This window comes from Anopheles arabiensis, chromosome 2 (genome assembly GCF_016920715.1).
Source record: "Anopheles arabiensis isolate DONGOLA chromosome 2, AaraD3, whole genome shotgun sequence".
NCBI classification, from domain to species: Eukaryota; Metazoa; Arthropoda; class Insecta; order Diptera; family Culicidae; genus Anopheles; species Anopheles arabiensis.
In genome coordinates this window covers 41,560,648-41,587,555 of record NC_053517.1, presented here as the reverse complement: position 1 = coordinate 41,587,555, position 26,908 = coordinate 41,560,648, and the positions used below count along the sequence as shown (strand labels likewise).

The window sequence follows — 26,908 nt, the reverse complement described above, 5'->3', positions numbered from 1 at the left end:
GTAAAATGAATACACATTCGACAAACACCAACGCTCCAAGGCCCATCTTACGCGGTCCACCCGGAGGGTCGTCCGAAAGCCTTCCGGCGCGGTTCCATCCCAAACACGGGCGCGTGTCGGTGTGTGTGTGTGTGTGTCGGCAGCATGAAGCGCTATGCGCACGTTCGCTGCACAGTGCTATTGACATTGCTAATTTCTTCAAGTACCCTATAATTTATCGAGCGCCTTCACAGCCCCCAGTGCGCTCAGTGCGCGTGTAAGTGAGGCGTGTCACAGGTCGTGTGGAAGTGGCGGTTTCAAGTTTATGGCTCGCCCGACGACATCGTCGCCTGTAGCCGGAGTTGGCGCAGAAACAGGCAAAAGGGTGACAATTTGTGCTGTAACATCCGGCCCTGGGTTCCGGTTTTGGAGGGTGATGACAGATTTCGATACGGATATAATCGCTTCCTCTCGCACGGCTTTCAACATGGGAGAGCGTGCATCGGTTGACCCTAGGGGTGGAATCAATGGAAGGGACAATACGGCGGGACATCGTTCTATTTAGCTGCGATTTTATTTTTGTTTTGATGACTTCAATTAGTTTCGGGTGGCTGTGACAAATTGTACGAGTGTGGGAACGAGGATTTAAAAACCATCCAACAAAAGGTTCGGGGTTAACTTGAGAAGATTTTTAAAATAAGGTTACATCATTAGATTCGATCATCTGATTTGGGGACGTATTGAACTGCATGTTAGCATCAGGGAAATTTATATTTGTTTCTTCTTCTTCTTCTTTGGCTCAACAACCGATGTCGGTCAAGGCTGCCTGTACCCACTTGTGGGCTTTGGCTTTCAGTGACTAATTGATTCCCCCCCCATAGCAGGATAGTCAGTCCTACGTATGGCGGCGCGGTCTATTTGGGGATTGAACCCATGAAGGGCATGTTCTTAAGTCGTACGAGTTGACGACTGTACTACGAGACCGGTCGAATTTAAATTGAGTAAACATAGTCAAACGATGGACAGAACTGATCTTTTATAAATAAAAGATCATTATTTATAGCAAATATTCAATTTAAAACAGAATACAATTTCCCTCTAATTATCCATCTCAGTTAAATTGTACTAAAATCACATTCACATTCTCACTCATGTTCGTGTAACACTATTCGCTAATGAGCCCGCCTATGGCAGTCTGCAGCCAACGATTCGACGGGCTAAATTTGCCAAAATTGTAACAAATCAAACGACCGTCACCCATTAACGTCACGTCATCGAATCGATGAATGAGTGGCCGCGTGTCGTGTGAATTGGTGGCGCACACGGTCCAGTTTAACACGCGCAATCGATGCGACAAACAATTAATCACAATTATCCACCGCAATCGCGTGGTACCTCCTGCTTACTATCTCCTGTGTGGTGCGGATGCTTCTTCTTAGCGCCATAACTCCTGCGTGTGCGGAAACTATTAGGGGAAAGTGAGAGCGACGCGGCGAGCTGCTATCAAAGGGCAATGAAACATATTTTTCCTCTCACTTGCCGGGGTAAGGATGTGTGTTGTTTTTTGTTTGTTTTCCCCTCGCGATAAGCATGACAAGAGCTGACAGGACATGCGGTTATGCAGCATCCCGCAATTCTATTTGTTGGTACGACCCTAGACTGGATGTACCCGTGCATCCCAATGTACAACACGGTCAATTGACGGTTCAGGGGGTTGGGAAAACGCTTCAGCCATAGCGAGTTTAAAATAATGTTTGTGTTTCCCATGGCTGGCCGGTTGTGCCGAGGCATTTAATCTATTTTTTCTATTTAAACAAAAAAGACTAACAAATCCTCACCCAATGCGTACACAACGATGAACCGCTTGTGGATGTGGAAATTGGATGCCTTTTTTCGCATTCCTGGAGTATACCGTTAATTTGTACATTAACTTTTATAATAATTATTGTTATCTCTGTGGAAGGATTCATTAAATCATGCAAGTCATGTAGACATGTATTTAAGTTCTACCTTAGATTTTTATCAATAAATTCTCAGGTTACGCGACAACATTGTTGTAGTAGATCTTCTCCATTAATTCCAGAAATTCACTATGGAACGCAGCTGAGGTATGTTGGACCGGTTCGCTGGCTAGGGTATCACATGTAGTTAATCATATTTATCCGTTTCATTTCATCAAATAATCGCTGTGAGTTTTGGTGTCATTGGCCGAACCCAGTCGAAGCAATTTCCGCTTCTTTAGCTTCCTCTGGAACTCCTAGTCGCTCAGGGTCGTCGGCTTTTCGGAATCGGACATTCTTTCGATGCTCTGATGGTTGTTTAGTGCTCCAATAGTGCCTAGATGTTTGAAGATGCCAGGACGGTCTTAGAAGTCATCCAAAAACTACCGCACAATGTCCGTTTTCGTCGTGGCGGGCACGACCGCTTCTGAACGAAAGTTGCTTTATTTTTTTTTACCATCACGGTTAGAGTCCGACTGATGGAGCTTTCATTTTTTTTTCGTTAGTGCGGGTGAAGATAATCCCATGAAAAAACGAAAAAAAATGTTCATTTTTTTATGCACCCGTTGTAAGGTTTTCCTTCATGCGACAATTGCATGGGCATAGGTTTGTGCAGTTGAACACAGTTGAACAGGTACTGAGAATACATCTTCTTCTTCTTCTATTTCTTAATTCATTATCACACAGCCGGATGGGATAGTCATGTCAATCCTTGCTATCTCTCCTGTCCATTCAAGGTTTGAACCCATGACGGACATGTTATTGAGTCGTACGAGTTGACGACTGTACCATGGGACCGCCCCTGTGCCCGCGCATTGAATACATGTTCTTGGTTATTATTCAACGGCCTTGTGTGTCAGTGTCAATCAGTCATAATAGGGCATTCGTTAATCCGGTCTCGTACATACATGATTTGAACGTTTTAACATTACACCACCTCATGCCACCCAGTGATTAACGATGGTTGAACATCTTTTTCCCCTATGCTTGCCAGTCAGTCTTCAAACGCCGACGACCTTGACACGCACGGTATGCAAATTTAAAACTATTTATTCGTTGTAGTGGTAAATAACTTCATGATCCATCGGTTTAGTTTTATTCATTTCAAATCATCAAGGATTTGTAACGAATATAAAGGGACTTCTTATCCATATCCACTTCATTAAAAGCAAGGGAATGCATTTGAATAAACGACTGAATAGTTATAGACTTCTCACTCACTTTAAAAAAACAATTAAATTATTTGTAAAGGAAACAAATGCTGATCTAGTTTATTAATCAGCATTTTAGATTTTTTTCTCTCGATGAGCTATTTTCTTGGCGACGACTAGTACGGAGTACTACGGAGTTTTAAATCCATCATTAGCTGGAGCCATAAACAAGTATAGGACAAAATATTGCAAATAAATTGCACGAAGTAAATACTCTGAGGAAGAACACATATTAAGATTAGGATTTAAGTTAATTTGAAGAGGCAAATCAAACCAATAGGCCAAAAATCTTGATGAAAGTAAACAACAACCATCATCGCCGTAATAAGTCACATACGTAGTGTTTGGTTTTGTTTAGTGTGTTTTTTTTTATTATTTTTTCTGTTTTTTGTTTCACTGAATGGTTTTTGCTCTTTTTTCCTCTTTACAGACAAAAGAAAAAAGGTAAACGATAACATTTCAATCGCCACGCTACTTCCGCGTGAAACTGCCGTCCACCGCAATACTCACTAACAAATCGCTTCATTTGCACCATCACCACCGTCCAAAAGGTGCATCACCCTATAACGTGTAACATGATCTCGTGATGCGCTACAGTGATGCTGGGTTTTGACATCTGCTTTTACCATCCTAATTGCAATAATCCTCATATGCATATGCCATTCCTAGGTTCGATTTTTCTTTGCGGACGCGGCTTAACGCAGAAGAAGAGTGCGGGCGATTGTACTTGTAGATGGAAAACAAATAAAAACAAAAAAAGATTTAACAATGTATAAGCTTTTTCTCACGGTTTGATGTAGGTTCTTTCTGTCGCGTTCCTTTGTTGTTTTGAGTGTAACGTTTGTATGATCATGATTACTCCTGTTTAATGGAAAAATGGATTATTTTCGTTTTTTGGGCTGTAGCAGTTCAGTTTGACTGTATCGCGTTAGTTTTTCCCCTTTCACTTTTCATCTATTTGTAGCTGTAAAACTGAAAAAAGCCTAACCCCACACAGAGACGTGTAGATAGCTGGAGCTTTTCAGAACGTAAATCGATCCCTTCGAGTATTGCGTAAATTTGATCCAGGAGTAGGAAAATTGTAATTGAAATTTCAAATTCAGCTTCATTGACACTCGTTTCTGTTTGTCTGTCGAACTGTGTCTGTTCTCACTTGTTTTGTTTGTTCGATGTGATCTTGGCTGAACACTGCGTAGTATGCTTTCATCATTTCTCTGTCAATAGGCGTAGTTTTTCACCTCTTTGCAAATGATCACGCCGTCCATTTGACTTCTGTTGAAGATTTGTTCCTTTGTTGCCCTTCGTCAATGATCTGCACGTATTTTACATTTTTTGTCTTGCCATTCTCTTGCTGCAGGCAAACATTCTCACACATTTTACTGCATTTTAAATCTTTTCAATATTCTTTGCTTCTTACTCTCTTTCTCTTTCTCTTTCTCTTTCTCTTTCTCTTTCTCTTTCTCTTTCTCTTTCTCTTTCTCTTTCTCTTTCTCTTTCTCTTTCTCTTTCTCTTTCTCTTTCTCTTTCTCTTTCTCTCGATTGAGTCTTTTAAGCCCCTTTTCCTTTGCTTGGGCTTCTAGTTATGATCTATGTATATTTTTTTTGTTCTCTTGCTTTCCAACATGTTTAACATGTTTGAATAGTCTTGCACGTGCCTGCAATTCATCAGCATTCTTGCAATCGCGCAACGGTTGCCTGTTATTTTGATATTTTGTAGAATTTACATTCTTTTTTCATTACTCCTCAATAGCACCGAACTGTATCGCTGTCTTCACGCCATTATCCTAGTTAGTGGTTCATCACTGTTGTATCTTGCGCTAGTATCGTCACTTGCGTCGTCCTATTCATCGCCCTTACCACAATGCAAGTCCTTGTAGCTAGCTAAATACTAGTTTGTTGCTCTACATTTTATTGCTAATGTGTGTGGTCTAATTGTAGTTTGCAAGACGTACACATGTTAGATGAGGAAGGAAGTCAGATGTTTTCCCCCTCAGTTTTTAGCTCACTACGCCATTTTCTTCCATTCGTGAGTATGTTTGGCTACTAACTACATGACGTGTCTCTCGCATTTCGTGGTTTTTGCCCAAAAAATTGGGACATTCAATAAATTATATTTATTGGCTACGTGTTACGCATTCGCAGTTTCTTCCAACGGAGTCGCATTCACCTTGTAGATGCTCCCTTAGCGATAATTGTGATTTTCTTCATTATCCTTTCATTTCACACACATTTACTTCTCCACCTAATGCTTTGTTGGCTTGCTTAAGGTTGCTTCTTCATTTTTTAGCTCTTTGATAATTACCAAAAGGTTTGCCTTTTTTCTAGTCTTTCCATTGTTTACGGAAGAATTGTCGCTCTAGATTCTTCACTTCAGCATAAAACATAACCGTTCTTGTCACAATCACACAATACACCGTTCATTCAAGCTGTGTCCACACCCATTTTTTACACCTAAGAGATTTCAGCGTGTGCATCCTTGCACTACAATCATTCTTGCATACGATCAACCTAACGATTCTGCCTTGTCTTGCCCGACTACTTCTTTCCCAACTTGTTTCCTTCCTCACTATTAAGATTAATTTGATTTATCTAATAATGTATTACTTTGCTAAGATACGAATGCATGTATCGTGTGTGAGTGTGTTTTTCTTTTCTTGTTAAGTTATCGTCCCGAGTCCTTGCCTACGTCAAATTGTTTCAATGGCTACTATCATTCACCTTCAACAATGTTCTTGGTGCCGTTCTTTACACACCTATGTAAAATCAACGCGCGATCTATGCCATGTTTGGGGCTAGGTCGGTTACACAGAAATGCGTACTTCACTCGCCATTGCTGCCGCTTTTACATTCTCCCTCATGTACATCCTATCGGGATCCTATTGATTAGACTACCCTTACCCTCAACCAGTTATATGATACACAATTTTCACATTTCAACTGTTTGCAGTTTCGTACCACACCTGCAGTCTCCCTTCTTGCCTTTTCTTACAACATTTCCTTATGATTGAGTGTATAATATTTACTTGTTCGACTATGAGCAAAAAGAATACAGACAACTTCATTCCTCTACTGCGAAAGAAAAGGACCAACAAACAAGTGTGTGTGTGCCTATGTTTACCACCGTACTCGTCTTGCTGTTCCGTGCCCACCCAGCACAGTTTAGAAATATTCTAAGTAGTTTTTGCCTCTCCCCCAAAAGATCTACTTATCAAGAAGGCTAAGAGAGCCTGCTCTACAATCTGTTCATATTTACCGCACCGTTAGAAACGATCCGGAAATCGCCATGTCAGCAAAACACACGAGATGCGCTCATTTCAATCATTACCGAAACACTTTCCTGATCGCAGAGCTTCACTGTACGTGCTCACAAACAAATACACACCCGTCAGAAACGCCATGAAGCGCACACATAAAATTTCAAAACCAGTGCTCACAACATAACACTATCCATGGATGTGGTTAATGGCATGTTTGAAACGACTCAAAATATGCCTTCGCCATAGAGAAAAGGGGAATGTCATTGTCACAAATTATGATGGTAGAACAAACACATGAAACTACTAAAACAACAGCTTAATCCAAACAATTTACCACACAACTGCTTGCATACGTGACGGAAAGCAGCTCGTTCCAGATGGTATATAGTAAAAGTGATGAACGCAGGCATCATTGTACGCGTACACGATGGCAGCCCACGAGCATGCAACCAGCAATACCGGTTAATCGAGCGACTCAGGAGTATTGGATGACGGGAATATATTCCCCGGTAGCAGTAGTGTAACAGTTTCGCTCGTTCTGTTTCTCCCGTTTCTCGTGTAAACATTTGCCTATATTCAGCAGAACGCGATTCGGCGTCTCACTGCCTTAAAGTAGTAATAACCGCGCTTCCGTTAGACCATTTATACATATATAATTCAGTTCGTTTGTTCTTGTTCACCCTTTTGCATGGCTTTCAGATTGTATATTTTATTTTGTCTTCCCTTTTCTTTGCGCAGTACGCTTTCAATGTGCCATTAAATGTCTAAGGGTCGCAGCAGCGGATGGGACGACCTCCGCCGCACTCTTTGTTTTGCCAGCCTTGCGTACCGTTCGCGTATGCGCTCTAGTTCTTCAACACCTTTGCGTACGACGGATGGGGCGGAGGGTACCCATTGGTACCGGGCGCACCAGCGGAGAACTTATGCTACTGCGCCGACGGGTGCTGGGCCACGTGCATCACGTGCAGGTTCTGCTGGTGGTGGTTCTGTTGCGGTGCGGACTGCATATTTTGGTAGAGCGTCGGCACTACCTGCTGCTGTACGATGGGGACCGGGATCGGGTACGGTGTCGGTTGCTGATGGTGCACCGTCTGGTAGGTCGGTGGGCCACCGCCAGCCGGCGAAGGCTGCGGACCCGGATGGTACTGCTGGTGCGGCTGGCCGGGCGAGGGCGTCGTGGATGGCGGGGTCGCGGCCAGATACTGGATCTGGCCCGGCTGGGGCGTTTCGTAGAAGCGGTACGGCTGATGGAACGGTGGCGCCGCCTGGAAGGGTTGCGCGTGGATCGCGGGCCCGTACGGAGACATTATTTGCAGCGGGTTAGGCGCCAGCAGTGGCTGCCCAGTTGCGGCCGCTACCTGCATCTGCGATGCACCGACTGGAACTACAACAGAAAAGATAGCAACAGTTAGTAACATTCAACGTGCCGACGCTACGCCTCCCCGGTACCGGTCGGCTTTCCGGCAGCGGGCAAGACGCAGCGGCGGTTGAAGGTGCGTAGTTTTCGTTGGATTTTCTTGCGTACAAATGTCATTCCGGTAGCTACCTTGTCGGCCATTGCGGATGCGCGTCTGTTGGGCCACTTGCTGGTGCTGCTGGGCGGTTTGGAATGAGGACGGATTCACCACGTACGTCACGAACTGTTGCGGAATGACGTGCGGTGACTGCTGGTACGAGCCCTGGGTTATCGCAGCCGGGCCCGGCGTTTGTGGTGTGTGCGGGCTAGAAGACGTGTGACTTTTCAGTGGGCGTGCGAAATAAGGATTACCATTAATGATACTTATGTTACTGTTAGTGGTTGGTTGGCTAGCGGTAGCGGTACGGTAGGTGGTTATAAGATAGTTTTGATTATTGATGGCATTGATTTGTTGTTGGTTTGTTTTTAGATTGCAACAACAATTGGTAGTAGTAGTAGTAGTAGTAGTAGTAGTAGTAGCAGTTCATAGTATTGCATTTTGTTTTAATAATGGAGATTGAAAGACGTTGGTCGGTCAATTTGGTTTCATATGATTTTGGTTCATTTTTTGGTTTTGGTTCCCGAATTCAAATCCAGACAGACGCGCGTAGACAGTTGGGTGTTGTGGTGGTGGAGGGGCACATTTTTGGCACGGGCACATGTGAGGATGTGATTGATGGTTGTTGTGATGGTGGTGGTGATTGTGGTGATCATGGGCGTGGCAAAAAAATTAGTGTGTTAAAAAAGGGATTTTTGTTAACATTATATCGATGATGGTGGGAAGCAATTTTGAATTTAACTATACATCATACAAGTGCACGCGAAACATAAGTTCACGAAAAAGGAACATAAATTGCGTTAAAAAACTCACATAAAAGCAACCTAAACAGCTATGCAATGAACGAAAATGTAACAGAAGTGTAACAATCGCGACAGTTCATGCATGATATGGAAATTAACGAAAGAAATAACTTATATGGAATGAAAAAAAAATATGCAAGATGTAAACGATAATTTAAAGCAAATGAATGAGATTTTATGAATTGGATTAGCAATTTAGAAAACAATAATTTACAAGCTGATGAGTTAAAAGCTACTGCAAAAAGGCGAACGTTGCAGTAAGTAGAAATGTTAATCCCTTTAGAATTACTGTTTGCGTTTCTTATATTGAATTGATCAACTATTAGGGGTTTATCATATTTCTGCTTACTGCAAGTTTCATGCATTTTTTATATACACACACACAAATATTCACACATTTACGTGCAGACGGAACACCGACTAAGACGACCATTCTTAACACTAATACATACCGTGACGGATTGGGAGTGCTTGGACTGCGCGGCGTAAACGGTTTCGCCGCCGGGTTCAACGTGAACACTTTCTTAGTGGCTGTGCCAGGTTTCGGCTCCCCGCTCGCATTTCCGTTCGCGGACGTTCCGTCCGGAGTACCGACACCGTTCGCATTGCCGTTCGGTGCACCGCCCGACGGAACGGTGCTGCCGGCGGCCGCATTTTGACTGCCAGGGCCGGTTGCAGGGGCACCGGTAGGGGTGACGTGATTCGGTTGCTGCTGCTGGGCCTGGGGCGGCGAGCCACCGCCGACCACTACTGGCGGCTGTTGGCCTTGCTGCGGTGGCGGTTGCTGCACGACCGGTGGCGGCGGCTGCTGCACAAGGTGCGGCGATTGGGAGGCCAGCTGGGCCGGCACAACCACCATACCCGAGGCGGTCTGGGAGGCTTGATTTTGCTGCTGATTCAGTGGCGCTTGCTGGGGCGGTGGCTCGCTGTGGGGCGATGGTACCACCATCTTGCCCTGCTGCTGACTGTTGACCAGCGGGGGCGAACTGTCCAGCGACGGTGGCGTCGAGTGGTCGGGTTGCTGCTGGGGAGGTGGCGCCTGCTGCACCACGACGTTGTGCGAGGGTGGTCCTTGCTGCTGCTGTTGCTGCTGCTGCTGCGGCGCCGGAGGAGGCGGCTGCTGGTGAACATTTGGCATGGGCGGTTGTTGCTGCGGAGGGGCCAGTTTGAAGTCTTGGTTGAATTTGCGCAGATTGTCGATTTCCATGTCCCGATTTCGGACGACAACCGTGCGCTGGGGTTGGGGCGGTGGCGCCTGCACCTGAGCCTGCTGCTGCTGCTGTTGGGGCGGCGGTGGCTGCTGCTGCTGAACGGGCGGCGGCATCGCCATCGAATGCTGCTGCATCACGACGTGCTCGGCCGGCACCACCGTTGGTGGCGGCAGGTGCGGCGGCACAACGGCGTGATGCGGATGCGCCAGGTGCATCGGGGGCTTTGTAGACATGGGCTGCATCTGGCCACCCATTTGCTGCGGGTTAAGCGATGGCGGCGGCTCACTGTACGTCATCGGTGCCGGTGCGTTCGCGTACTGGCGAACTCCCCGCTGTGGAAGAGGCTTTTGGTTGCTATTTACATTCATATTGCCACTACCACCACCGCCGGGTGGGACACCGCCCATATCGCCCCGCCCGTCGCCGTTCATCTTATTCGAGTTCATTACCGGCGGCTGGCCGTGCTGCGGCGGAGGCTGCTGCTGTTGCTGCTGGTGCGGCACGTGCCCGTAAGGCGATTGGTTCGGGTGCATTCCGTACTGCGGATGACCCATACCACCTCCACCAGCACCGCCTCCGTGTTGCTGACTGCCTGGCGGAGGCTGCTGCTGCTGCTGCTGCTGGGACATCATCTGTCCGTAACTGTTTTTGTGCGGAGCCTGCGGGCTTGGTGGCTGCTGTTGTTGCTGCACCTGCACCTGCTGCTGCTGCTGCTGCTGTGTCGTCACTACTGGTGGGCCTCCGTTATTATTATTACTGTTGGCCAAGGGAGGAGGGGTGCTTCGCACCAGCTTGCCAGCCTGGCCGGGTTTGCGCTTGGCCGGCACGACGTACTTCGTGCTCGAGGGCATCGCCTGACCCGTGCTACTGCTGCTGCTGCTGTTGCTGCTGCTGTTGTTGTTGGTCGAATTGTTCGTATTGCTCGCTAGGTTATTGTTTCCGTTACTATTACTGTTCGCTGCGTTACTACTGTTGCCGCTGCTACTACTAGTGCTACTGCTGCTGCTGCTGACGCTGTTCGAGTTCTTATCCGCAACGCCGCCGGCGGCGGGCTGCGGGCTGTTGTTGCTGTTCGGGCGGATGACGGCGGCAAAGGCGGCCTCCTCGTCACCGTTCTCGATATCGATGCGCTCCTTGTACACCGGGTTGTTCTCTATCTCGTTGGCGATCTTTTCCGCCTCCTGCTCCTGCACCTTAAACTCTTCGCTGTCTTTCTTCTGAATCTGCACCGTGTAGCCGGACAGGGACTGGTCGAACGTCGATTGCACGCCGTACACCTGTTCGTTCTTCAGGAACATATCATTCACATCCCACCCATCCGCGTTCGAGTCGAGCTCGAGGCTCTGCTCGAGCGATTCACCGTTCAGGTCGCCACTTTCGTCCCACGGTTCCAGCACGCGATCCTCCAACCAGTTCGTGCCGTTGCAACGCGAAATAGCCGTATCGGTTTTGAACGTGTCCCTCGTAGCGTCCTCCGGATCGACGTCCTTTGCCACGATCGTGACGATATCGTGCGGTTTGAAAATCAGTCGGTCCACGAACGTGTCGACGTTAATTTTTGGCTTCTGGTCGGGACCAATCTCAACGCGATGTGCCATTTCCAGCACAACCTGTAAGCAACGGAGGGAAGGAGTCATTACAATTCGTTGATCGATTCGTGGTTCGATTTGATCAACAACGTCAAGCAGTAACTTACCTGAAACTGTGAGGAAAATGTTCTGAACACTCCTTCGTATGTGTGGCCGGCTGGCGTCTGGATCTGGACGAGATTGCCTACGTGTGATGTGGCTGCATGCATGAACGGTGCATTGTTGTAAATGCCTTCGGCTTGAATCGAACGTTGCCGCTGGGACCTGCGATAACAGAGCAACAACCGAGAAAAAGTCACATCGTGAGTACAGTTGAGTATTAAATTGTGTGCAATCGAACGGAAGCATGATCGAAATGAAGTTTTTTTTATTTAAAGTACCATTGAATAAGAATGTTGTAGCGCCATTTTTCACGCTAATGAAGCCCAAGATGTAATGTTTTAGAATAAAATGTATCACAGTGTTGTATCCTCTTGCGCCCGCGGTAGAATTAACAGCAAGTATAATTTGACTATTCGAACAGCCGCACACGAATCACACACTCTAACAGTGGAATCACTTCGATCAATGGAGTCCAATCGCTTTCTCCAGAGAACTATAAGTCCGAAGGTTTAACGACGACAAACACTGACCAGTCCACCGTTACTCTCTCATCGCTGCACAATAACGGAGTGTGCATCGCAATGCAGCTTCTTGTCCGTTGTTTGATTATCCATCGTTCATTGCTTTGCTATCACAACTATCACAATGCTTCGCCGAGGCGTGACTACTTCTGGCACTGTGTGCTCATGTCCTGTGGTGCTTTCCTTTAAGCGAGAAAAAAACGCATTTGATGTGGTGCTTTGAAGAGGCTTCACTCTAAATTCACGTGCCTGTTATTGATGGAGCAAAGGTGCCTTTCTCTCTACAATAGTGCCGGAAACGTTACAAACACGTTACATTCTCTCACAACACGCATGCCACGCGCTTATTCGACGAGCATTTGTGATTAGGAGAATCATTACAAAATATGAAAGCGAATAAAAGGTATTGTTTCTCTTTCAGCCAGAGCACAGAGCATACAACATTCGCTATGACTGTCGTATGCCTTTTGCTCTGTTCAATGCGATTAGCCCAAAATGTGGACCGTTCTGACCTGCGACTTCTTCTTTATGATCTGACTGTACATGCTTCTGTTCCAACCTTAGTTACATTCTATTGACCAAACGGTTGTGTGGCACGACAACAGCAAAATAGCAAAAAAAAAGTGTCTATAAAATGGTTTTGCCTCCATGTGATCATCGATTTGATTACTGCTGGTTTATGGTATTCAACGTTACCACAACCTTACATTACACATTGACGCTCGCAAGCAACGCACTCGCACAACAACAAGCATGATAACAATGATAGGCACTCAAATTGGCCTTAACGAAATTGCATCCACGTTTGATTCATGTCCACGGCAATGTAGAAATTCTCTTACGTAAATCAAACAACCATCCAGCCAGAAACTTACTATCCGTGGAAAGCAATGCAATTTTTGTTAAATTCCTCCACCCTTATGGGAGGGAAAAATTTCGCCAACAGCAAGCGATCGAGATGTCCAACGATGCCGAAGAGGATACAGCAGCACCAGCTGGCAGCGTAAGGCGCGAGGAACTATCTCGTTAGAATTAAATGAACTAAATATAAATACTCGGTTCCCTCGCCTTTGTCTTTTTGCGCTTTGATAGCATGCGTTAATGTATTTTTTTTTTGTTCTTCGCAAATGGGTGGCGATTGAAGCATACGCACAATGGCGAAAGGAAAGGGTGCTGGTGCTAGGAAGCATTCTTACGGTTGGTTGCGCTAGACAGTAGCGCATCGTTGGGAAAGGTGGCGATGAAAAAACATCATCACCTCCACACCCAGCTGCCCTCTGCCTGTGCGGAGAATGTTCACCGCTGGGGTAATGATTGCGATTCTTGGTAAACTACAGTTATTTATATCACACAAACTCCGCTAACTTCTCCAATCCATACACAGAAGAAAGTATTAAGCATGATCGTGATAGCAAGAGCGTTATCAGTTGCATTTTGGGGAAGTTTATTTAGCCAAGATCAAATATATTGCAACTATATGTACTGGTACTGTTATTAGTACCTTTTGATTATACAAATTGCAACAAAACATAATTTCCTAAATGGCACACTGTGTATGATAGCATACAAAATTTGCAAGCAAAAAGCACAAAGCATAAATGCAATTTTTCATGTTGTGATAGTGTAACACAATTGCAACCCTTTTTTATTCGTTTTTCACAACTTTTTCCGACCACATGCGCTCCGTCACTGTCTTTCTCTCGCTCTCTCTCTCTCTCTCTCTCTCTCTCTCTCTCTCCAACACACACATACAAACATGTTCATGCTCTCTATTTCTCGCGTGGCTCTTTTGGGGCTCCAATTCTTTCTTCTCCACATGGCAAACTGTCGAAAACCCTCACACATACACACACGCACATACAGGCACATAGATAAACACTTGCCCCAATACAAGTGTTCTTTCACCGGGTGGAAAATGGTGAAAATTTGCTCCCAACCCCATTCCGTACACACGCACGCACAAGCAGTACGGAAAATCCTGTGCGCTAGTGGTCGTAGGACAATAAAACGGGGTCAGACAAACCCACACACACACACACACACACACACACACACGCACTTAGCACGGGGCACCCTTTGGGACAGGCGAACACAGTCGGAGGGTCTTTTCGAGAATTTCCCCCGAAATGTCGGTGGAAAAATTAACGCAAATTTCAACTGCCGCGAGATGGTGCAAAGTTGATTGTCCGCATCCTGATCCGCAGGGGTACGCGCGTACTGCACTAAAATAGTGAAGCCACTTTTTTTACACTCAATTTGTTCGATCACTCGGAAAACCCGTCGTCACTGACTTTTTATTTCGGGTTGAGGAAGGCAGTTTCTTCCCCTCGGGAAGGCGTACACACACACACACATTACACACTACTCGTGGCGTCGGGAAGGATGTTGGGGGAGAGGGGATGGAAAATGATGTGGAGGCCCGACTAGGCTTTGCGCTTCCAAATGTAATAGGTAAGTATTTGATAAAGAAAGAAGGAGTAACAGAAACGCTCGCATTCAAGGAAAGCTCAGCCACATCGTGAAGGAGCAGACCATTTGCGACTGAAACTGAAAAGCGACACGGGCGAGTTTTCCTCACTGACACACAACCGAGAGACACACACACACTCTCTCTCTCTCTCTCTCTCTCTCTCGCTCTCCGGCTTATTAGTGCCGATCTCACATCGTGTCCTGGTTGCTCTTTATTTTTTCTTCATGGTGGAGCGGGGGGGGGGGGGGGGTGGGAGGGCATGAGAGCTCTCTTGTTCCGAGTCCTGGCGTGTTCGTCCGGTTTGAAGACGTTTGTTTTCCGCCTGATTGGGTGAGCGAGAAAGCGCGATAGCTCCCTTTGTGTGGTGGTAACAGGAAGGCAATTTTCTCCTCTCGCCGCCGCTGCGGTGCTGTGTGTTTTTCTTCGAGATGAGAAAAACCGGCTGTGACACAGACACCGAGATCTGACTGAGAGATCTTGCCGGTTCGCAACGAGTTCTTTGTGCATGGAAAAAGGCGAAGGGTGGTTGTTGGTTGAACACTTTGCCTTATGCGAACTAAATATTACCGATCGTGGAGTCGCCTGGTCGGCTTGCCGAAACACTTTTCCACGACAGGTATTAAACTTTTCCACAAGTTGAAAGAAATAAATTATCGCATTTCAATAACAAACCAATTTGAATCATTGGTCGCATGGACTGCAAACGAACGACACCACACGGTGAAGTATTTTGCACTCATTAATCTGAACGCGAAGTTACGTGTCTTCCTGCTCTTTAGCATTACAGCAGCAAAACTAGAGCATACGAATGGTTTTCCCGAGGGCTTTCCGAACTACGCGATGCTACCGGCAACCATCACCAGATGGCGCCCTCCCATTCTCTATCGTTTGAACGGTGGTAGGTGTGTATGGCTGTGTGTGTGCGTTTAGGTCCTACCAGACACGTTTTGTGTGCTGTAGAGTCCAGTGCAACAAAGCGAGACACTAGCGAAACATAATGCTGCAGACTATAATGGGCGGGCGCAAACCACACGGACGGGCGGATGTGGGGAGGGAAAATTCAATCAATAAAAAGGAAGCATAGACACACAAACACACACGCGCGAGTGACCCGTTGGTAAGGGCAGGAGGGGCAAAACGGGAGGGTAATTTGATACAAAGAGAAGAAGAATGGGGGAGTGGGGAGGGGAGGAAGGAACGCATTGCACATTTTCACTCACTCCGTGTCATGTGTGTGTCGGCACGGGCATGCTTCACGCGTTTATATGTGTGTTAGTGAAGCGGCACAACACTTGATGGCGGCTGCTACCACCCCATCCTCCCCCCCCCCACGCTCTTTGTGATACCCAAGCAATTTTCACACCACCAAGCGAATTGTGCATCGCCCGTACTGCTGGCGTGTTGTGCGTTGTGTTACATGGTGGTGACGAATTGAGGAGCGAATGTGTGTGTGTGTGTGTGTGTTTGGGTGGACGTGTTTGTATATGCCATAATAGCGTTTCATGTGATTTCTAGGACGCACCGCAAACAATGCAGTGCTGCGTTATCCCGTTTCCTTCCTTCCGCTTCATTTTCCTCGCTTCGCCTAACCATTCATTCCACCATTCATGGTGCTTTTCCATTCATTTACTTTCATTCGCACGACAAAATCGTATTGAAAATTGGTATACTTGTCTAAGCTTAACGTAGAATGGTACCATCAAGGCCGATCAATGGTACCGAACGTGAATTAAAAAAAGAGGAAACTACGCATTTAATACACCATCTTTAAGAAAATAGCACGACGCTGCTAAAAAAACCTTTGTTTTTTTTTGTACAAGGGAAATTATTATTATTACAGGCCGGAAATGGCGTAGTGGCAAAGTTATTCTATTTTTACGTATTTATTAATGCTTGGCAATTAGGCAGATAATCAAAAGGTACACAATCTACATTTATAAAATGAATTGGCTGATTCTGGTTGACCGATGAATATCAAACAATTGCTTGGTTCCGTAATGGCAAGATTTGGTGGATTATTTAATTATTAAAATTATTCATATAACTACTATGACACAAAATATACTAAGAAGCATAATTTAGGAATAATTTTTTTTGTCTAATTATAAAAGTGCATCAAATCGTTACTAGAATATGTATCGATAAGGCAGTTCGTTAAAAAAAGGAGAAAACCAACAGCAAACAAATACGAAGGTACACATTATTTACTCAAATTATGTTGTAAAACAAACGTGAATCAACCAGCAGAGACACAGTTTGTCGAGCTGTATTGATTCTCATCATGTTACTGCCGCCGTCGACAAGGGATCATGAGTCATGGGGTAAATGGCCCAAGGGATCGACACAGACAACGTAAAATGTGCACGGCCGACTCCAATCGTTATCGTTCGCAAGTTTACCTAGACCCTTTATGGAATGTTCGGCACAGGCAGCAGACAGGGCAGCTTTTGCGTTATCGGTACACAGCATGGCGGCCTTTGCCACAAGAGTGACGCATAGATTAAGTTGTTTGCTTGTTTAGCAGTTTGGCCCAACAATTAAACCTTTTGATAAATCTAAATCATTGCATCAACGCATTGACCGCCAACAAATCATAATTTAAACATCTTATCAAGCTCTATTTTTAGAATTAAATGATCGATATGAAAGAAAAACACATCTCTCTCTCCCTCTCTGTCTCGCTCCTTGAGTGCGATCGCGAAAAAAAGAAAGAAAAAACCCACCCCTTTTTTCCTCCCGCGTGGAATACGCGCGGAGACAAACACATGACGCAATGGTAATGGGAAAAGCGCTTACCTGGCCGGCCCTGGGCGAGTTTTGTTGCGCCGGCTCATCTCGCTATGATCGTTCGAGCGGCTCAAGGAGGAGCCTTCTCTATGGCTTCGCGTCGGGACTGGAATTTTGACTAACTTTTCCTGCGCGGGAGACGTTTTCTCCCTTCGCTCTGCTGCTCGCTGCACACACACACAGACACTATCTCACGCACGCTGGTGATCGCTGAATCAATTGGCTAGCTGGGGCTCGATCGTGACAGGGAATGGTGATCTCTGATCAGAAGCTAATTTTCCCCTTTTCGGTCTTGTTTTGTTTTCGTTTTTTTTCTGTCCTTTGTCCCGAGTTCAACACACACAAACACACGGATGTCCTTTGGGCGTCGTTTGGTGTGCACACACAATTAAAGCAATAAAATGTATTCGCAATTGATGCTTTCGATGCTTTTTCTTCGCGGCGAATCACTTGACGCACACACACACACGTACACAGTGTCTGAGGTTCACGGCGAGAGTTGGTCTTTTTGTTTTCCTCGTTCTATCTTTCTCTTTCGCGCGTACGATTGCACATGCACTTACACGCTCACTGGTGCACGCTAAATGCACTCGCTGCACCAAACGTTATCTGTCGGTATATTCGATGTCTTCTAGCGGGATCAATTATTCGCGCTTTCCGTCCCGAAACTACTTGGCGGCGGTTTCTTACCGTCTTGCCGTGTGTGTCTTCTGAAGTCAATTCTTTTATGTAACCACTAACCGACACTCAACGCACGAACAACCGACGACGATGGTGAAGGAAGCAAAAAAAACCACACGCTCACTCTGTGGGGCTGTATGCTGCTGCTGCTAGTGTTGTTGTTGTTGTTGTTGCTGCTGGTGCTTCAACTATTGGCACCGTTGCCGTGGCAAGAGAGTTATATCGCCGCACACTACAACGCACACGCTGTCAATGTGACGCGCGTGACTTTCCCTTTGCTTCGAGGGGGGGGGGACTGTTGCCGCCGCTGCTACTGCTGCTGGTGTGCGAGCTTGGAGGAAAACCTTCGGTGTCTCTGTCTATTTCGACTGCTTGTTCGTTCTGCCGCGCTTATCTCGCTCGCCAGTTTGCTGTGCCCGTGGAAGACGACGTTCGGTTGGTATTAACTGTACACCCGTGGCTCACGCACTTGACCACCCTGGACCATGCCAGCAAACACACGCGTGCTAAAGGCCGATGTTACACACCGCGAGGTTCAATCTCTCGAGGTGTCTGTTTTGACTCCACGGAAGGCGGTGATTTACGCTGCTCGTTGATGATTCGATGACAGCTCCACCGAATGGCGTTGTCAATGGGTGGCACCACGATTACGCACTTTCACTCGATTTTCCACACAGGCACACAAAAACACTCCCTCCCTTTCTCACCGTGTTCCGCCTGCCCTGTCTTGTCTATTCGAGCTATCTGATGCCACTGCGGTGCGTTCTTGCGTTGGCTTTGTTTGCACCGATTGCAAACTTTGCTGCAAAGGCCCGTTCCGGGTGCACGAATTTACGCTTTTCCTGTGCGGAGGGTCGCGCTCGTTGATGGCTGCCGTCTGTCGTCTTCCGGCCCAGGTGAAGGTTTGTAAAGCCAAACACTGCTGCGAGCAACGGTAAGGGCGATGGTGCCACACGGCGGAGCACACAACAAATGGGACACCTTTTACACCGTGGGGTTGTCGAGATGGCGCTGATGCTTCAGCTGCAGCAGCAAGGGGCAACACGGCGCTCGGGACGACAACACACTCCGACGGGCTCGGCGGAAAGGCTCTGGCACCGGAGGGAAACGGCCAAAACGTTGCCGTTTTCCGTCTGCTCGCTGTACGATACCAGGTTTTCCGTCGTTTGCGCCTAAATTCGCCAGAATTCGATAGGATTGCAACAATACAAAGACTGTATGGAACAAGAGTTGGCTGCTACGGTGCCAAAAAACGGAGGAATAAAATGAATATGCCACACTCTCGCAGTGCAAATACGCTACGGGATGGTACGCACACAGTCAAGCTTAAAAATGGCGCCTGGCATTGTGTGCATGTAGGCACGGTGCGTGCGCCAGAACGGGAGAGCGTGCTTATTTAGAAAGAGCAAACGGGTCGTTCACTGTGGAACGCTCTGACTCGGGAATGTAAACGGAGGGATTCTTGACAGCTGAAGTTGACATGAAATCAAACGAATGAAACATTCAAAAAATAATTAATTTTTCGAATTTAATAGAATTTCTTTTGTTGTAGGTATAGTTTTGATTTTTTTTGTTTTAGTGGCTTATTTTAAATTTTATTTAATCACAAAACTATAATCCTCACGCAGCACCAAGCAGAAATCAATAAATTCTTAGCGACTGGCAGCACTGCCAAAATGCGCATCAATTGTCAGCAACACATGTGTTTTGGGGCGACCAACCAGCGGCATTTGTTTATTCGAGAAAAGTTGCAGTAAATCATTAGCTAAAAAGAAACGATTATTTCAAAGATTTTGTGACGTTCTTTGGCATTGTGAATTGGCAATGAAAAGAAACGGAAGTATTATTCTCACACAAAAAAAGAAAAGGCATATTCAAACCCATTCGGACGATGAGGATGACGATCGCCTATACAACAACGAATCTAACGATGCCGGTCAAGAGCACGAGGATGAGGACGACGATCTAGCCGATGGAAGTGAACAAGAACATGTTTCGGACGAAGAGGATGATGACGGGCAGGACTCAAATGAGGAGGAGGAGGAAGATGATGATGTCCGGATGGACTCAAATGAGGAGGAAGATGTGGAAGCCGACGGTGCGAGTGGCGAAGGCGAAGAGGGCAGTGAGCAAAATGATGACGGAGATGAGGCCACCGAAGAAAGCAGCACTGCCAAAATTGCAACCCCACGCAACAAGGTGAAACGAGTGAAACCTTTGGTAAAGACAAAGCAAAAGAAAACGGGCGTAATATACATCAGCTCCATTCCAAAGCACATGAATGTGACGATCCTGCGATCGTTGCTGGAACCGTTCGGCGACCTCGGACGCATTTTCCTGCAACCGGCTCAAAAAGGTATGTCCTTTGCTTTTGCTATGACACTTTTCGCCTTATTAAGCTTTCAATCTTATCTTTTTTATATTTACAGATGGTCAAGCTCGGTTGAAAACGGCCAGTGGTAAGTCGGCAATGATTAAGTATACCGAGGGTTGGGTAGAGTTTCTTGATAAACGCGTGGCAAAAGCGATTGTGCCGATGCTAAACATGCAGCCGATCACGAACAAGAAGAAGTCAGTGTTTCGGGACATCCTGTGGAGCATGAAGTACTTGTCAGGGTTTAAGTGGGTCCATCTGAACGAGCGGCTAGCGTACGAACGGGCCGTGGCCAAGGAGAAAATGCGAGAACACATACAACAGATTCGCAAGGAAGCTTCGTATCACGAAACAAAAGTGCACCACAAAGAGGTGGCACTGAAAAATGCCGCAAGGGAGAAGAAAGGCAAAAATAAAAAGCAATAAATAAAAATCATTTTGTTAACGGCAATCCTGCTATCGCATTGTATTATTGAAATTTTATGTTTCATTTATTTTGGCTAGAGTAGTTGGAAAATATATATGGGTCGTTGAGTGGAATTAAATTGTTTTCTGATCTATTACGATCATGCATCTGAGATTATCTGAGATTGTGAGTGAGACGCTAAAACTACGATTGAAATTATGTGAATTGGAAAATTGCATTTTAGAACACACGCGAGTTTTATTAAAATGTACGATGGCCTTTCTCGTGGTACGTAGGACTAACTGTCTTGATATGGGTCAATCAATAAGTCAAAGAAAGCCAAGCCCACTAGTGTTACTGGCTAGTCTTGACCGATAACGGTTGTATTGTGCAAAAGAAGAAGAAGCAAGGGATATTAGGTAAAGACGGACACCTTAAGAAAAATGTTAAAAATCGAGAGTTACTTAAATACAACGACCATTGAAATGTGCATTCCTTTTCTTACACTCATGTTTTATCAGAAAATGAGTCGATTTTTTTTTCATGAAATAACACTTAGTTTCGTGCTGTTATGAAATGTTTGGGTAAGTCGGACACTTACTATGGGTAAGGTGGATCTAATATGGGACCTGTAGAAAACGTTGGAAATTGAAGAGATTCATAGTATTAGGTTCATAGCAATATGATATGTTAATCCTATTGCTTTCCATGTCCTGGTACGTACATACACCAATTCTTGACCAATTGCAACAAAGGTTCATTCAGCCGTGAATTTAGGAATTGTTAGCGTCACTTCTAACCTCTCGTAGAATGGAGAATCCAAAGCATTATTGACATATTGGGCACTAACAGCTGACGTTGCTCCAGCATACAGAACAAAAGTCTAGAACTTCAATCGTTTGATCGACTTTTTGAAGCTTTTTAACGATCAAAAACACATAAAAATGTAAAAATGAAGTCCGTGAAGTAATTGGTGGTTCTGTGCAACCCGCCGTTCGATTTGCCGTTCGAACACCGTGATCAGGCTGAATGCCTCTTATGTTTGTTGATTAAAGTAGTCCAATTCGTGGTAAGATATTCGGTTTTGTGAAGTGCCTCATCAACGCCGAGTGAGTAATAACATAACACATCTTCCGAAACCCCTCATTTAAGGTATTAGATGAAATCTATTCTTCACTAATAGGAATAAAAAGTAAAATAAATAAACACATTCGGTGTCCATCTTTCGCAACGACAGAGTGTTCGTCTTTCCCGCTTTGGTGTCAGGATGCATAAACCACAAAAAAAAAATAGTTTTTATTGCTTTCATTCTCGTTCTTTCGCCAATTTTTGTTTAATAATCACGACAACTCATTTATGTAATAAACCTTCTAAAAATATAAACAATACACGTTGTAATACACGGATCACAAACTATCCGCAGTAGTCAAATTAGATCTACAAGAGACGGTACGATGGAAAATTTGTTTCGTTTGTTAAATTAACGAACATTTTTGAACATATTATGTCAAAAATGTTCTGAAATGTTATGTTTTACTTTCAGTAGCTCCAAATGCTGCATTGTTGAATTATTCTATAATTACTTGTATCATGTATTTATGAGAAGTATCCATCTTACCCGCAGTGTCCGTCTTTACCTATCTTCCCGTACGTTAATCATTGGCATATTTAAAACATATCCCTTAAAAGCCTCACAAAATGTGGGGTGACATTCATTATATTGACTAAATATATATATTACTATTTATTTTATACCATACTTTTACTTTATTAGTTGCGATAAACATTCAGTTTAATTATTAATGAATAATATAGAGACAAATATTTTACGAATATGTAAGAAAAATATGTTTAGAATATTCTATATTCCAAAAACGTGAAACATCATCATATAGCATAGACCAGTCAACAAAACGGGGTCATGTATGCTATTCCTAATATTTTCATCAGTCTTTTCGAAAACAACTTAGTGCGTTGATATATTTTTAAGTATTTCAAAAAAGAGCTACACACAAAAACCCATCAATGTGAATTATCCACACAGACACCATCACACGCACAACGATTAAATTCTTATCATGCCCCACCATACGGCCCCAAACATGGACGGGGCGTAAATCAAATTTTCCCACAAGTGATAGGAAAATGCAATCAGGCGGAAACCAATCATCACGCGCCCTGCATGCAGCTGAGTTCGGGCTGCACAGCATCGGAAAAGCGTTGTTAGTACGGTTTGTAGTGCCACCAGCGATGGTCGGTTTAGGGAAAGTGGAATCGGACTTGAGCGTAAGCTTTCAGGAACTGTTGGAGGCAATCGGGAGGGCAAAACCTTCCGACCGCGCCCTGTACGATGCTTTCGCTCCGGTACGAAAACGCATATGGCGCAAAAAGTGTATCCGCTGGCTGTCTGTTGCGGTGTGTCTGGCGGCCCTCGGGTTGGCGGTGTACTACATCCCGTGGGTGAACTGGCAGGTAACGGCAGTTGGTCGGTTAATCATGATCGAACTGTTACCCTACTGGGACTGGACCCCGCTGTACCGTGGCAAGTGTTTAATAGCGAAGGCGAAAGAAACTGATGCCCCGAAAAAGTATGCACCGATCACCTCATTTCCGGACGATTGTGTTGTGTGTCGAAATTTTGGTAAGAAGTGTTAAGGTTTTTTCTTTCTTATTGTTTTAATGTTTGACGTAACGTTACGATTGCTCTACAGATGCGGTGCCAGTGCGTACCAATGTGACATACGAAGCGTTATATCGAGATCACCTTATACGTAATATACCGATCATTGTGTCCGATGTGCATCTCCCTTGGGACCAACATCCTCGGTACGGGAGAGATTGGGACAGTTTCTTGCTGGATCTAGAGGACCTACTACTGGCGAGCCCTTGTGATTTCCGCACGAATCTTCTATTCAGCCCACGGACTGCTAAAGCTCCCGCAATAGCACGTATGGTCGATCTGCTCGCCAGCAATGGGAGCCTGTATGGAAATGGCACCGCACGTGGTTGGTTTGTGCAGCTTCGAAACTGTGCCTTGCCACCGATCAAGAAAACGCGCACCATGTTCGAGAAACCCTACTTTTACGCCACCCATTGGGAACCACCCTATACAAACTGGATGCTGCTGTCCCGCGCTTTTCACCCGGGGGCACCAGAGCTGACACCAAACATGGCCGGTCTCGTAATAGTGCATCAGATGCGAGCAAGGCTAAGCGTTACGCTTCGGCCGCGGACAGAGTGTAAGGACAGTTGTCGTGCGTTGTCACTAACGTTACACCAGCAACAATCGCTGCTATTCTCAACCAGCTTGTGGAACTTTAGCTACCTACCGTCGGATGGCAACGAAACGTCTGTAACATTTATCACCGAAACGTACGAAAGTTTGTGAAACAGATGCGTCGAAACTATTAAGAAAATGCGTGAAAGAAACCTGAAATATTACCTTATCTCAGCTTAATTGGCACTCTTTATCAAATCGACGTTTGAACCAACAGAACAACACAGAACAACAATCGATAATGTGTGCTGCATTAGCAAATAATCCGATATCTAAGCAAAAACAAAGTGCAACAAATAAAACCAACGTTCGATTCAGTAATGTTTAGTTGATTTATTCACATCATTGGTTCCCAGTGTAGTTTTATCAGCTATATTGTTTCATATAATAACATTTGTATTGTTTTTTCTCTTTTAACAATCATTGTAATTCGGTCGCATACGTCGTCAAACACCAATCGGAATCGCACTGTTTCATTCTATATATTTTTTTTCATTTCGTCTGAGGTGTTCTGTGAGAGGAAGGAGACGCACGGGTACATGGGGCGAGATGTTAAGCAGTTTTGCGAAATCTTTATGCACTGTTACCCGCAACCCGAGAAGATTATTATCGTTGGGTGCGACAGCTACGATACCTTCAAGCATGGTGCCCCTCTGGGGGTGTGCCTGTTGCGACAATGTGTTAGTATTATGGGACGCTTAATCTGGGTTTGAAAAGAAGCAAAACAACGCAGTACGCTCTCTGTAGGTCCATATGTGTTAGTGTGTGCGTATAAGTGGTATGGTAGATGGAACATAGTCGAAGAAGAGCCTTACTTTTCATATTTGAATATTATTACTGCACAATAAGATTTTAAGAGGAGGCCTTTTTAAGTTGTCTGTTTTTCCTCATTTGCTCTGTTTCTCTTTCCTGATTCATCCAAACGGCGATGCAATTTGTACAACATTAAGGAGAGATGACATCAATTGGCATTAGACATCAGTGGATTCACTGTCTTCTTTCTTTGGAGAGTGTTAGTCTAGCTTGAAAAGCCAAAGTACGTAAAGTGAGCAAAAGTACCAAGTGCGTGCTTGCTTGCTTGCATACTGATCGTGTTGGTCATAGGACCTAGGGAAAAGCTTAGGTAGATGTTAGATGCAGTCTTTTGCTGCTGCTACTGTATGAAAGAAGAAGGAGTGTTACGTAGAGGACATTAGAATTCTATTTGATTTAAAGGAAGAAACGTGGAAGATATTTTCAAGATATAATGAATTCACCAGATTGGTTTCAAAAGCATAGACGAAAGTTTGATTGACAATGAACTGGCGTAAGAGAAAAGGATTTTTTTTAAATATTCTAAAGTTACGCTACTAAACAAGTAACAGTTTTGAAGAAAGGTTTAAGATTGTGCGTTTCTCATCGGTTTCCAGTTTCCACGCGTAACGCAATTTGCCGATCGCGATGAGATCCTTATATCTGTCCACGCGCTGCCTTCGAAAAAGTTCGAGGAAAAGTTCCTTTGCTACTGATTAGATCGGATTTGCACAAATTTGCGTGACGTTCGCGCAATCGAACAAAAAACAAATAGACACGTGTGGTGTGGTTTGATGTTCGTTGTGTTGGTACGTGTGGTGATCGTGGCGGTGTGGTGATGGTATGCTTGTATACGTGTGTGTGTATGTATAACAGCGCCGCGCATCTTTCCCGGTAATTATGCCAATCTGCATTCGTTCGGTCCTAAAATACGGGGGGAGGTTTGAAAATGGACTGTAAACAGTTGTAAAATAGTTGTAAGCGATTGTCACAGTTTGTAGATTTGCTGTGTTTGATAGATGTGTGGAAATGTTAATTTAATGTGAGTGTGTGCGTGTGTGTGTTTGCTATGTGACTAATGTCTATGTAAACGAGCATGGGATAATTTAGATTTAAAAATAAAAACGATGAGCAGAAAATCAAATACGCAACATTCCCGGAGGCGCTAGGTGGAGCTGACTTGTCAGTAAAAGCAGGGCACAATCCGCACTCGCACAAACAGTCCCGACGTTTACTGCGACTACTGGAAAATGGTGGTGCACAAGGGGTACAGCAGAGGAAGGAACAGGGGAGAATGGTTTAATTAAACGAACCGTTCGGGATACGTGCTGTTAGGAAAAGCGGACGCTAGCAGATTTAAGTTCAGTGTGTAAGAAGTACTAGCTAGTAGATGTGTACTTACGATTTGCGTGAGAATAGCTCAAATTTTCAAAACACATTAGAAGTAGTGGTAATGGTAGCAGCAGTAGTAGTACACTACACCGTATAACAGACGCCAACGGCGTGCCGTAGCACAGGACGCGAGCAAATGGAAAACGAAGCGCAAAACTCTACTTTCTTTCGATACGCGAAACGAAACCAATTCGCGAGGGTAACTTTGATCGTTTTCTTACCGTGCAAAAAAGTTTTTCACCGCGCTTGGGCATGTGTGTGTGTGTGTCTGTGTGTAGAGTGATGATGTGTAGAAGTGTGTCGGTAGTAGTGTAATACTTTCGCTTTTGCGGAAAGACGCGCAATGGCAATGAATCTCTTTGTACATATAGCAGGAGTGTAATGGTAGCAATGAGCTGTTGTGAGCAGAGTAGTAGACGTATCAGCAGCATTAGCAGTATTAATAGTAGTTGTGTTGGTAGTAATAGTAGTGGTAGTAGTAGTAGTAGTTGTTGTTGTTGTAATGGTAGCAGAAGCGTTAGGAAGAACGCCATTATTTCATG

The 26,908-nt window shown here is 45.0% G+C and overlaps 3 protein-coding genes across 10 annotated transcripts; 2 read left to right on the top strand and 1 right to left on the bottom strand.

Annotated features, from left to right (window-relative positions):
* Positions 1-4,708: 4,708 nt before the first annotated feature.
* Positions 4,709-19,432, bottom strand: LOC120898585 (ataxin-2 homolog). Of its 8 annotated transcripts, none has more exons than XM_040304654.1 (6): positions 14,247-14,721; positions 11,945-12,370; positions 11,672-11,828; positions 9,217-11,585; positions 7,973-8,253; positions 4,709-7,831 (listed from the first exon to the last, which is right to left on the bottom strand). In XM_040304654.1, exons 3-6 carry the CDS (start codon positions 11,771-11,773, stop codon positions 7,374-7,376), a joined length of 3,210 nt encoding a protein of 1,069 aa, XP_040160588.1. In that variant the 5' UTR covers positions 11,774-11,828; positions 11,945-12,370; positions 14,247-14,721; the 3' UTR covers positions 4,709-7,373. The 8 variants fall into 8 exon arrangements, with proteins under 8 accessions (XP_040160588.1, XP_040160587.1, XP_040160589.1 ...); XM_040304653.1 differs by having other exon boundaries at positions 14,437-14,721; XM_040304655.1 differs by having other exon boundaries at positions 14,479-14,721.
* A 387-nt stretch (positions 19,433-19,819) lies between these two features.
* On the top strand, positions 19,820-20,950 carry LOC120898587 (pre-rRNA-processing protein esf-2-like). Its single transcript, XM_040304658.1, has 2 exons — positions 19,820-20,481; positions 20,555-20,950. The coding sequence occupies exons 1-2, from the start codon at positions 19,950-19,952 to the stop codon at positions 20,923-20,925; spliced, it is 903 nt and encodes a 300-aa protein (XP_040160592.1). The 5' UTR covers positions 19,820-19,949; the 3' UTR covers positions 20,926-20,950.
* Positions 20,951-22,843: 1,893 nt separating this feature from the next.
* Positions 22,844-24,503, top strand: LOC120898586. The gene is made up of 2 exons (XM_040304656.1): positions 22,844-23,546; positions 23,617-24,503. Exons 1-2 carry the CDS (start codon positions 23,051-23,053, stop codon positions 24,291-24,293), a joined length of 1,173 nt encoding a protein of 390 aa, XP_040160590.1. The 5' UTR covers positions 22,844-23,050; the 3' UTR covers positions 24,294-24,503.
* The last annotated feature ends 2,405 nt before the right edge of the window (positions 24,504-26,908 follow it).

Coding starts and splice junctions, on each gene's coding strand:
- LOC120898586 (XM_040304656.1), top strand. CDS start 23,051: ATGCAATCAGGCGGAAACCAATCATCACGCGCCCTGCATGCAGCTGAG. Junction 23,547..23,616: donor TGTTGTGTGTCGAAATTTTG/GTAAGAAGTGTT, acceptor ATTGCTCTACAG/ATGCGGTGCCAGTGCGTACC.
- LOC120898585 (XM_040304648.1), bottom strand. CDS start 17,491: ATGAGCCGGCGCAACAAAACTCGCCCAGGGCCGGCCAG. Junction 8,254..9,216: donor AGCACTCCCAATCCGTCACG/GTATGTATTAGT, acceptor CGCTACCGCTAG/CCAACCAACCACTAACAGTA. Junction 7,832..7,972: donor TAGCTACCGGAATGACATTT/GTACGCAAGAAA, acceptor TTTCTGTTGTAG/TTCCAGTCGGTGCATCGCAG.
- LOC120898587 (XM_040304658.1), top strand. CDS start 19,950: ATGAAAAGAAACGGAAGTATTATTCTCACACAAAAAAAGAAAAGGCAT. Junction 20,482..20,554: donor CCTGCAACCGGCTCAAAAAG/GTATGTCCTTTG, acceptor TTATATTTACAG/ATGGTCAAGCTCGGTTGAAA.